The sequence below is a fragment of the Cynoglossus semilaevis genome, chromosome 13 (assembly GCF_000523025.1).
Source record: "Cynoglossus semilaevis isolate Cse_v1.0 chromosome 13, Cse_v1.0, whole genome shotgun sequence".
NCBI classification, from domain to species: Eukaryota; Metazoa; Chordata; class Actinopteri; order Pleuronectiformes; family Cynoglossidae; genus Cynoglossus; species Cynoglossus semilaevis.
In genome coordinates this window covers 18,899,618-18,912,323 of record NC_024319.1, presented here as the reverse complement: position 1 = coordinate 18,912,323, position 12,706 = coordinate 18,899,618, and the positions used below count along the sequence as shown (strand labels likewise).

General features: G+C 38.8%; 1 protein-coding gene across 1 annotated transcript in view; it reads right to left on the bottom strand.

Annotated features, from left to right (window-relative positions):
• The window catches only part of grik2 (glutamate receptor, ionotropic, kainate 2), a 127,665-nt gene that overhangs the window by 67,999 nt on the left and 46,960 nt on the right, over positions 1 to 12,706 (bottom strand). The window contains exons 3-4 of the mRNA XM_025061552.1: positions 11,672 to 11,929; positions 1 to 120 (exon numbers count right to left, since the gene is read on the bottom strand). The exon at positions 1 to 120 is cut by the window's left edge and continues 9 nt beyond it. Coding sequence (XP_024917320.1) covers positions 1 to 120; positions 11,672 to 11,929 — 378 coding nt within the window. The remainder of the gene's footprint in view (positions 121 to 11,671; positions 11,930 to 12,706) is intronic.

Sequence of the window (12,706 nt, the reverse complement as noted above, 5' to 3'; positions counted from 1 at the left end):
CTCTCTTCATCTCCTTCAGGAGAGGCTTGGCGTCCTTGGTGTCTGCAGGCAGCTGTCGGATCTTTAAGCGAATGTTGTAGCGTGAAGGAGCCTTTATAAGTTCTTGCAAACGAATCAGACCTGCGAACAAATAATAATAAAAAAGAAGTGTTAGTGCTATTCATCTTAGAATTAGCTAAAAACACTTACATTTACTCTAAAACTAAACAAATCCACATTCAAAGACGGTCAAGGATGAAAGAACTGCAGGGTTTTCTTTTCTTATCACAAGTCACAAGTGTTTCTTTTTAATCAACTCAGTTTTTTTTTCTACCATTTCACTTTGAAAACCCAGATTGATCTTCTCATCTTTTTCAACTTATCTTCTACCCTTCCTTGTTTCCTCTGTCCCTTCGTCCTTCTGAAATGATTCCCGTGCACATAAACAGTCTTTTATCCTCCATAAACCTCAGTATCAGCAGACTTGGATCCAAAAATATAAATGTTCTTTCAAACACACCATAACAAAGAAATATATCAATAGTGCCCATTACCTGACATTCATCATTCATCACTCATCATGGCTGACATTGATTCTGTGTTGGCTATTGATCCCTCCCTTCCTCTATATGCTGCTCACTGTTGTGAATAGGATTTGTGTGAAGTCAACCTTGCCGCCTGAATTGACAGAGACTTCAGCCCAAGCACAAACATCTTAATTTTGACAGATTGGCCTCCACTGTGATATCCAACATATATTTCTTACCTCAGTGGCTGATCAATCATTTCAATGTTAGAGCAGAAGAATATGTAAATGTCAGAGCAGAGTTAGACATTCATAACGAATTGATTCTGTGCTCTTGGCATTTTTCTCTTTACAGAATGGTATTTTGCCCTTGACATTAATGGCATTTGCATGCTTTGTGCTTTACGTGATGACGCAACATTTCTCTTTTGCTAGTTTGTAAAAGTGAAACAGCTGTTCATCAGTCTAATAAACCTTTTGCATACAACTTCCTCAATTTGAAACTGTCAAAAACTGGATGAATGTGTCACTAAGTCCATGTTCACCAGGAGTTACCATGACAGATAAATACCCAATACAGTGTATCCCTTCAAAAGCCCTCACTTAAACTGAAATGATTAAAAAATAATGATAAAAAAATTGATTGAGACATGCAAATGTGAATTAATTACATAAAATATATCTTAAATAATAATTAAACAATTCTTTATAAAGCTGGTGAGTGGAAGAGCCTAGATCCGTTTTGGCTTGGGAGCTGCTATTGAAATGACCAGCCTAAAGTGATCTAACTACATATATTTATGTATATAAACTGAAAATATTTTGTATATACATCACATATTTGAGTGCTGAATAAATGTCTGATGGCACAATATCATTCCATTCTAACAGCATATGATCACCACTACACATTATAGAATTATTACTGATCTACTGTTAGATCTCAATCTACATATTAGGCCACCCTGGCCTAGAGTCAAATGAGAGCTCAACAGCTGTATTATCTGACACATATGTAATCAGGTGATCTGATCTGACAGTAAATCCAGGAGAATGAGCTCTAAAATAAAGGTTTTCTAATCAGAACTCAAAAGAGTTGGAATGAATTCTGAGAAAATAAAATAATTTGCTTCTTTACTAAATGAATGATTGGAGTGAAAACCCATAGTTGTTGACACAATACAGACAGACTACAGGTGGGTGTACTGTTAATGACTACTGTGACTGTTGCTGTGAGGTGACCAGATGTTATTTTCAATACTAGCCGAGTGTGACTCCTTCCATCTATAAAGGGATACATGTACATGGAGTGTAAACCAACACACAGGCGTCCCCTGTGTCTCTCCCCTCAGACCAGTCGTCCACAGCTGTTTGGCCTGAGGCATTGTTTATTTATTTCCTGCTTCCAGATGAGTGAACTGCACTGTGGGAAACCGGGCTGCGGCGGGTCGCTTGTGTTCATTAAATCAAACACTCGGTTGCACATCGGTGATGATATCCCCCAAGTGTTGACCTGTGAGACACTGGCTGTGTCACATTAACATTGTATGACAAAGTAACTCCTCAGCCCTAGTTCACAGCATGTCAGCAGGATATGGAGACAATACTGGCTGCCTGGAAAGACACATGTTTATGCAACGTGTCCTCCTGAGTGAAAACATGAAGACAAAGAAGTAGAATCTGGAATTGCAATAATTGATGGTGGTGAAAACACAACGGAGGTTTAAAATAACAGTGGTGAAAACACACGCACTGGCACGACGTGGTCCAGATCAGATAAATAAGGAAACAGAGGAGGCACAGAGAACAACAGTGCAGGGAATGAGGCAGTGCAGCTATTGAAGTGACTTTATGACAGGCTCTGGAAACAGGAAGTTAAAGGTCTCCTGCATCAGCCAGTCCTACACCAACACGTTTTTAGCCCAAATGTTGAACCTTACATACAGCACCTCTATTTCATTTTATATTCAATTTGTTGAAAATCAGATTAGTAAATACACTCAACAAGACTGTTATCTGATGAATCCTTATACAGGCATTGTTTTTCTAATCCTAATCTATCTAGAACTATCAACATGTTAGTAAAGATTCTAACGATGAAATAGAACAATGGAGATTAAACAAAACATCACCAGGTTGTTATAATTGACTATATTTTATATTTACTTTAAATAAAATTGAAAAAAGAAACCAAAAAATGCACTAAACGCTCCATTCCTCTAATGTCACTGATATGTAATTATACAGTAGCTACTGCAGCTACATAAGGCAGGAATATGAAATTACCCTCTTGACATTTATTTGTGTATTTTTGAGTCATAACATCAGAGAAAGAGCCAGTTGTCCGCTATTATCACGGACACTGATCGAGTCGGTGCTCATCTGAACAGATGGTTGCTTTCGTCAATTGCTTTCTCCTCAGCTTCTCAGTGAAAACTTGCTTTGCTGCAACTGCTCTGCTCTGCCTTAGAAAATACTCTAAACATTAATTTACCTAAAACACAAGCTGTTCCATTGAAGTATAGTACACACTGCCCATGATGCTCTGTGTAAAATGCTGTCATGTCATCACTTTTGAAGAAAGCATAAGGCTTTTCAGAGTAAAAGATGGGAAAAAAATATATCCCAGTGTGAATGTAAACACTTCAGAAACAGAAGTCTATAAAGAAATGCTGAATTTTTGCTTTTCATGTTGAGGTAGAAGGAATGTTATCAGCAATGGTTTCAACATTAATGTGAGCTTCAGAAGAACTCCATGAACAGTTACTGTGAGGTTCAGAATTTGGAAGAAGTGGCAAATGTTTTTCCTCAAAATATCCCAAAAAAAATACACTCAGCGCCGGACATGACAGACGGACGGGTGAATAGATGGAGTCATGCTGCTTCACTTCCCGTGATGTCACTGGGGTGCCTGTAACGTTTGACAAATTCTGGATTTGTCCAAGTACAAAGAGCCCAGACTTAGTAGGAACTAATTTGAATTTAACTGAATTAATTTGTGCAAATGTATGAAAGAGAGAGAGAGAGAGAGAGAGAGAGAGAGAGAACGTGTCTGACGTGGTTGAAGTTTTGAAAGCTGTCTGAAGAAAGTATCTGCTTCTCCTGCTGGAGCATTGATTTCCGTTTTTTACGGTTAGTTAGGCGGCGTGAAAAAAAGCAGCACATCTACTGCTATACTCGCTCATCATAAACACCTGTCCGACTCGCTCTCCGACTCTTCCTCTCACTCTCAGAGATGTCTCTCATTCCATTCTGCCGGGGTGTCAGCGGTGATCACTATTGACAGTGCTTAATGTGCAGTGACTGTTGCAGGATCTATATTTAGGTCGGCATGAATATTTTATTCCCTCTAAGCGCCTATTACAGAAAGTCTCCTGAGTGTCAAGTGGTTCACAGTTCACAGCTCGCCTGTGATAAATCAGTGCCAGAGAGGGTCCCCTCCCCCAAGCATCTCCCTTCCAAATCTCTCCTTCATGTACTGTATCAAAACAGAGAAAAAAAAACCCATTCCTTTCACTGATCTGCTCCATCCTGATCAGCCGTTTGACCATTTTAAAGATTTCCACAGAATTCCATGATAGGAGCGACAGCTAATGAGTCATTAACCTGCACACTCCTAAGATCAAGGTTAACATCAACAACGCCACATCACATGACCTATTTGTCTTCAGTTGCACAAGTAGAACAAGGTGATTAAAGTAGACCTGCAGTCAAAGGTTCTAATAGCTGCTCAGAAGATAGAGGCCAAACACATACAACGCTAGTGTGCTATAAATAAACCTGCGGGGTGTGAATGTGGGCCAGTCATAAGGGAAAAAATGTCTTTGGCATACACGCTACGTCTTTTGGCCCTAAATCATCTGTGCTGATAAAAGAGTCCGTACCATGAAACACGACTCTGCTTTTCTGCAATTAACTCTGACTTTAACATACATACCCATGGTACACTGGGAATAAAAAGTTCTTCTTCTACCACAAAGGGAGTGCAGAGTAATTACTTTGGAAATGAGAGCAAATATCTTTGGATTCTAAGTAACAAATCAAAAGTGTGCGACTGAGGCTGAAAGTGAAAAAGAGAACGCTTGATAATCTCCGTGGGCCCCTCTTACACTCGTACATCTAGTCTCTGACATTGATTAGTTCAGGGAAATGAACACACACAACTGCAAGAGATAAGGTGTCATCAGGCTGCAAAGCTGTCGATAAATATTTCGTGGTCAAATGTCACTCACAGACAGTTTAATGCAAACAGGGGAGTTGGTACAGTCTCGGAACATCAGAAACATCTGTAGTTTGTTACTTCATTTTTATAAAGGAAGACTAAGCTGAGAATATAATGATAAAGAATGGATGTGTTTTGAATTTTATTACAGTTGTTTTTTGATTACTACACAACATTTAATATAAACAAAACCATCAAGCCAACGTGATGGATATATTCTAACTTTAGGATATTTTTTTGTGTGTAAAACTTTCAGCCACTGAATAAACAAAGTACTTCCTGTGACACTAACATTCACAGATTAGAAAGCATAGCTTCATCAGCATAGACTATATGCTGCCTGCTGTCCACATCTGCAGCCTCCTCTTCATCCACCTTGTCATGGAGCTTGCGACCCAGTGGATGAATTCGCACGGTTCGTACAAACATTTTTGGATGAAGGATTTCCATAATATTATCTGTTCCCATCCTTCATCCTTTATCATATCTGCCTTACACGTAGGTTGTAGGTTTGACCCCCAGAGGAACCACATACTTAATGGTGCCTCCTGTGGCAGCCTTTGTTACAATGACTCATACTGTGAATTCTCATTTTTGGAAGATAAGAGAGAATTTTTTTAACAGCCTGGTTTAAATATTTAACCCTGTAAAGCCTGACTCATTTTTTTTTTTTTTTTTGGAACTGAGATGTCAAAAAAATGTATACAAATAACACTAACACCACAGCCAACTTTCCATATTTTACATTTTTACACTCGTCCCCCCCCCCCCCCCCCTGCCTCTCTGTTGAATATGGTATTTATATATAAGCCGACCTTCCCCCACTAACATCACAGCCAACTTTCCATATTTTACATTTTTACACTCGTCCAGCATTTTAACTATTGCGTTACCTTTGTTCAATGTCTGTTTTCATTGTAGCTGTCGGTTGATTTACTTTACTCTTTTAAGAGATACAATGTGACTTAGAGAGCTCTAAAAGGCACTTAAAAATCAAATGTCTCATTATTATTTATACCTCTCTTCACAGCTCCTCTCTTAAGATTACAATCATCCAGACGCACTTCAGGAGCAACAGCAACCACCAATCCTTACACACGTTTCATTGAATCATTTTCGTCTCTCTTTTCCACCGTCTTCCTCATTATTAGCGTGGGCAGCTTTTAGCCACGTACTGATAGTGACCTTTTAGTGAGAGCAGAGACTAATGTAGGAAAACTTAATGTATGATAATGTATTCTTTCTTATTCCTCTAGTATTTCCATGCACTGCAGGTGCACCAGACAAATTACTGAAAGCGTATTTGGCATTGGCCCAACAGACATGACAGTGACCTGTGCAACGGTTCACGAAAACACAGCCATTTGTTTTTAAATCAAAACAGCACACAAGCAGTTATGTGATTGGCTGATCCCTCAAGGCAAAAGTCAATGACAACTTACGATGCAAATGTGGTTTTGAGAAATGAAAGACTCGTCAATGGTGAAAATAACAACCAGCTAGAATCCTTTTGAAAAAAACAAAATGCAGTGAGAAAAGTTGATTAACAGACAAAAAAAAGGACATTGAAAATTACAGGTATTTCATTTTGTTAGATTATATTTGTAAGTAGAGTGTTTCACGATTTCAAGATAATTAAGATAGATAAACTACAGGACAGAACTATGGTTAATCTTTTAATTTTGACTTATATTAACATAATGCTCAAGATCAAGATTACCTATAATTTCAATTTCCTTTTCTGTATTCAAAGTATTGAATCACAAATCCCAGATTATTCTTATTTGTTACCCAAAGAAAACATGTGGCTGAGCATTATAGAAAATTAAAGAAAACTCCTTCAAGTGTATATGTCCCAACCAGACATTTCACTGTATGACACTGCGCTGCTGATTTTAACAAATCTTCATGGCAAAATTAAGACCAAACAAATAATCTGTTGTTGAATTTCACTTGATGGAACTGGACCTTGGAAATCATGTTTGTTCTAAAACAGAATAATAGATGTAGATTTAAAAAATCCCAATGGTTGGGTTCATCCTGGCGCAACTGCTACTGATTTTGTTAGTAACCAAAAACATTTATAATTGGAGGCAGCTGCCAAATTAGCATACTGGGCAATATTTTGGGATTTTCCACCGACTCAACACAACAAGATGTGGGACAAAAGCACATAATCAGAGCACAGCCAGCAGAGCAGTCCACATTAGCATTCCAACACCGCAACAGTGGGATTAGCATGGTGAATGCGGGAGAGTCACTGAGCCCTTCTCTAAACAGGCTGTTGAGTGGTAGTGGAGCGTATGATGGGAGTGAGATTGCTGAGGCTGAGACGCGCATACACATCAAATTGAAACAGTAATGTAATAGAGTAATGGAGGGGTCCTAGGACCCACTCCCAAGTACAATAAAGTGACTCTCACGGAGAGAATAAACCTTCTGTAACACACACAGAGTTGTGGCATAAAATTTTATAGACAAGTAAATGGTGACCTTTAAAAATCCAAAGTAGATTCATCTGAAATGCATTGCAACCTTTGGTTTAATATTTTGATGTTAAAAAAGCCAATTGTTATTGGATTAAAATTAATATCAATTATTGCAAAAAAATTCTGTCTACTAGCTTCAAAACCATGAAATATATTTCTAGATCATTTAGCATAAACAAAAGCTCAAACAGAGGCATGCAATAAAATGGCCTTAAAATTGTAGAGTTTTCTTTTATTTTTTTGGTGATGAGTAGGAAATTGAAAATAAATAATAAAGACAAATAAAACCAAAATGTCAGTTTTTAAACATAAGGATCTGACGTTGGCCACTGAGTCATCACTTTGGAGGCTGGTTTAATTTATTGGACAGAAATATGTTGGGTAATAGTTACGGTTCAGTATGTTTAATTTAGCACTTAAAATAGATATATTATATATATTATAAGTGTATATTCTCTTATTTTCGTCATCCTAATTGAGAAAAAAAGTATGATTCCTGCACTAATATACAATCTGACACTGGGAATAACTGAGGGTTCTGTAGTTTTGCTATGTGTTTATTACATTTCTACATTCATAAGGCTTGTTTTTCTGGCCTATTTTCTTAAACACAACACCTGTCATTTCATTAAACAAGATTATTCTGAGCAGAACATCCCTAAACCTGAAGGAAGACAAGCATCATTTAAACAGATCTATATTAAGGGCTTGGCCTGTACACAAATGTTTACTGTTTAATGGTGATGATGCTAATGGGGCTAATCCACTTTTCCAAACACCTTATCTTCTTCATGCATCCTCAGATAAATGCTCATATGAGTCCTATTTATGCATGCTTTTTCGTCTTTGCAGCCCAGGTGTCGAGACTTGTTCGAGATCATTAGACTTAAAGCCTAAAGCAAATAACTGAGTTAAATCCTCGAGAAAAATAAATGTACTCCGTCCTGGACTGTCAGGAGCTTTGCCTTTCTGGAGAGCTTAATCAAACAGAAAGGCACAATAATAGAAGGAGGGACTGAGGGTTACGGTGCAGTCACAGAGCTTGGAGTGAAACCAGCCGTGACTGACATCCATTTTCGTTTGCTGGAGGTGTATCATATGAGAAATCTCCGGCCAGTCACAGGCTGCTAGTAAATGATAGGGTTTTACAATGAGGACTGTAAACCAGATGTTTACCACCATTGGCATAAAAGTGCTAATCACAACATGGATTGGTTGTGAATAGATTGGACTATAATTGAAGATTCAGAAGCCGTGCACACTGAACTATATTCTATAACTGACATTCATTTGGATATCAACAACACAAATCACCATCTGTGCAAAAACATCATACAAACAGCTATTTTGTCATTTTTAACATTACCAAATAACTTGCACTAGCACTCATAACATATAAGGTTCAGTTTTTATGAGTCAATATATATGTAATATTTCAATGTAGGTAGATCAGTTTTTCCGTATGCCAGTTTTGAAAACCTTGTTTGGTTCTGGTATCTAAAAGTGGGTGACTAAAATTATTCTTTTTTACATCAAAGCCAATCAAAGTCTGTTTGCTGAGGAGACGTGTGGCCTACATGAACGTTAACTGTAACTACCCCCACTGAAGATAAAAAGTCAGATGTTGCAGGTTTAATCAGGTGTAAAATGGGCTTCACCGTACCTGTAATACGACCCTCTCTCTGCTGCAGCTTCTATTCTGTTACTGCTCGTATGACCAGACGTGCAGCCTGTAAATACTAGCTTACCTTGTCTGACATGGCTGTTAATCATTTCAATGCATCTTTGGCATGACCACTGTGGCATTACACCATGCAGTCATCCATATTACTCTTGGAGAACATGCTGTCAGGCTGACCTTTCATCAAGCCCCACACAGTCTCCAAGACCATCAGAAAAAAACACAGGTAATAAATTAAACACACTGCAGGCTATTGTCTGAAAAACACTTATACAACATTAGCATCAGAATTGTCACAGCAAGATGTTATTAAACAGTGGCTTTTGGCCACTGTAAATAGAGATTTGATTAAATGGGGCTTATGTTTCTGATAATTCATAACAATGGATGAGCAAAAATAAGTCTGCTCCCTTACTTTACTTCCTCATGTGCCTCTGGTTAAATTGTTTTGTTAAACTATCGATGAATAAATTATCTGTGAAATAATTCCAGAGTTTATTTCTGTTGGAGGTAATGTTCAATGTCTACACATACATTTTTTTCATTTTCATCACTGAAGAGACATCAGAGGAGAATGAACAGACTTCTTTTTTTTTCTTTTTTGCGCCCAGGGAAGTAAACTCCAGTGCAGTAGCCAGCTGAGATTGTTATTTGGTTCCACACAAATGTTGCTACGTATAGACTCCATACTGTGAACAACAGAGAGAAGCACTTCTTTCCAGGCGGGTGTTTTATTGTGCGCTCGCCTGTTCTCCCTTATGGCCTAATCAAACTTTGCAGCAGCAGTGGTAGCAGCCCTGATGTTCCAGGTAGTTGTATGCCTGTTATGGCTGGCTGGGAAAGGCTATAACACATGCTGCTGCCATCTTAGTTTTGTCATTTTAAAGTTGAGCAGTTAGAAGAGCCCCATTATGGTTATTGATCTGCTTGTTTGCTCCCCACTTGGTGGAGAAACAGTACAAAGAGGGAAGATGTTTCCTGCCCTCTTTATATTCCACTCCTGAAAAGGGAAACAGTTTGGAACAGTAGGGAGCAAGGTATCAGGAAAACGGTAAAAACTGTATAAATGTCCAGCATCAGCTTCTTGTTCAGTACATTAGGAGGCATTCCATTCTTGTACTGAAACACAAAAGAAAAATAAATGAAAGGAATTGTATCCTGCCCCGACCTGTTCAATGGCTCCAATTAAACCGGATTTCCGTGTTTGCCATATCGGCCCCTGCTATCAGGGCACCTGTTTATGGTGACAATGAGCGGTAGAGGCAGATTACAGGCCAAGCCAGACTCATTTCCTGATGCTGAGACAGAAAATCAAGCCACTATTAACCCCATTGCAACCCACTGATGTTCAGGTTACACCTTAATTAACGGAGGTGGCAGAATCATCCACAGGTCATTGCCCCCTTTCGTCAACTCAACCTCACATGAAGAGCCTAAACCAGCCAACCCATACACAAACACACACGTACAGTAAGTCAGATAGTGACTAATGAAATATTCATTTGCTGGATTAGTGAGAGTCTTATTTCCGGGGAACTTTCCTAGTCTCAAAGATGTCTCAAATATCAAACGCAGCATTAGGAGTCAAAAAAATGTGTATACAGTATTTATTCATTTCTTTTAACACTGAAATGTGTCCTATTCACCTAAGAACACAAGATGGGGAAATAGGTGTAAAGCAGCCAGATGGCTTAATGATTCGGGGTCATCCAGTCATTTAATAGCTCTGCTCCACTTTGAAAAATATTGAGCTCGTGAGTTGGAGAAATCTTAGGTTTGTGACCTGTGTTTATAAATGATTAAATAAGGATTATTTAGGGTGAACCATGCATGATAGAATTTATTTTTCTTTAGTCTGTTTAAATGTCAGAAAAATACTATTTTTGTTGCTGTACGTTGTTGTGCCAGCTACAAATATGTAACTTTTTACATATCCCCTTGGATCAGACACATCTGACCACTGCACAAAACGTAACCTCTGCCTTTACCCCATCACCTTAATAAGCAGGGGGCATCTGAAGGTGAATGCCAGGGAGCAGTGTGTGGGGACGGCACCATGCTCAGTGCACCTCAGTGGTATCTGGCGCCTGGTATATTTGAACCTGCGACCTTTTGGACACAAGTCTGCTTCCCCTAACTGCCCCATGTAATGCCCCATATGACTCACCAACCACAAATCATACACTTAACATCTTTACAATCCTTTCAAAAAGTGAAAAAAATGTATGTACTATGTGCATCCATGTACTATAGATGTACATTGTACGTTTTAGATTTTAGCAATATTCACAGATTACTCTCAGTACACGTAGTAGGCTGCATGCACCGTTTCTTGCAGATGTCTTGTTTGTACATCAGCAGTGTGAAGTTTCCATAGGAAAGGACTGCTGTTAATCTGCCAGTAACAGAGACAAAATAACATGGAGCCATTTTTAAAATGCTCCATAGTCAAGTAGAACATCATTGAACTATATGTATTTATAATTTATTTTGTCATATGTGTGTAACACTTTTTCTTCTTATCAAATGTTGTCAAAAAGGATCCCTGGCCTAGAAGCTGAACACATTGGCCACATTGCTTCCAGTGTGTCTGTTGGATGAAGCTCTTGGAAGCCTGTCAGCTTGTCTCCAGGCTGGCACGCAGTCTGACCTCTGGCATATGGTACATGTAGCCTGCTAGCATGCTTATTTGTTGCCTGGTGACCTGGACTGTAATAAAAGTAAGCACAAGAACAAGTACTCATTGCCCTGGAGGAAAAGAAATATGGGCTTACCTGTGCTGTCGTCATAAACCACGGTGACGGTCTTCCACTTAAAAAAGTGGACCAGATCTAGGATGGCCCGGCTGAGGGAGGAGAAGTCTGGGTAGAGGCTGACGTAGAAAACGTCCCTGTTGTCTGATACCTGGTGTTTCCATTTGGTCTGGATGTGTGGCACCCCAAGAGCATTGCAAATGGATTGGACTGCGTTTGCAGAAGAGCTATGAGAGGGTCCAAAGATGGCTGCCACCCCCAGAGAGAGCTGGTCACAGGCTAAACAAAGGTGAACTTTGAGTTAATCCAATATTCCAACATGTTGTCACTTACAGTCCTACTGTCACTTTTTTTTTTAATGTGATTTGGTGTCTCCATTTATTCATATCAACCAAGTTATGGACCAATTAAGTTGAAATAAATCTAATTAATAATAAAGACTGTTACAGGATTTATGTGAACCAAATCGGTTTAGAAAAAAGACTGCAAACTGGACAATGACCTTAAAAAAACACACTTTAAAATTACAAATAAAAGGAAACAATTGTTGCAGCTGGGCAACAGAAGGAAAATAGTAAGTTTATCACAAACATGTTTATAGTTAAGGATTTGGTTTTACAATTATTAAATATTCATTGTTGTGCTACGTTGGGTTTCTGTCCCGTAAATGAAAACTAAACAATGTCCTAAAAATGTACACAATCAGACTCTGCAGAAAAGTCACCTTGTGAGTAAATTAATAAAGCATTTCATTCACCCTCATTTAATTTTGTCAGACACCAGCCTGCTGATGTCCCTGTAGGGCCCATGGTTTGACAACCATGTCAAATGTTGTATGCAAAGGTGTGTGTGCATGGTGACAGTTACATAGTTTCATACTGACACATTTATCTTCATTCATAAAGGCAGCAGAAATGAGCCTTAAGGAGGCGGAAGAACCTCATCGGGCTGCAAAAGAGCCTTAAACTAAGGCAAATGAAACACTTCTTCTGATGAACTCATATGCAGGACAGGATGGATGAGCAGGAATCAGTGATGCTCACAAATGCCCCGCTG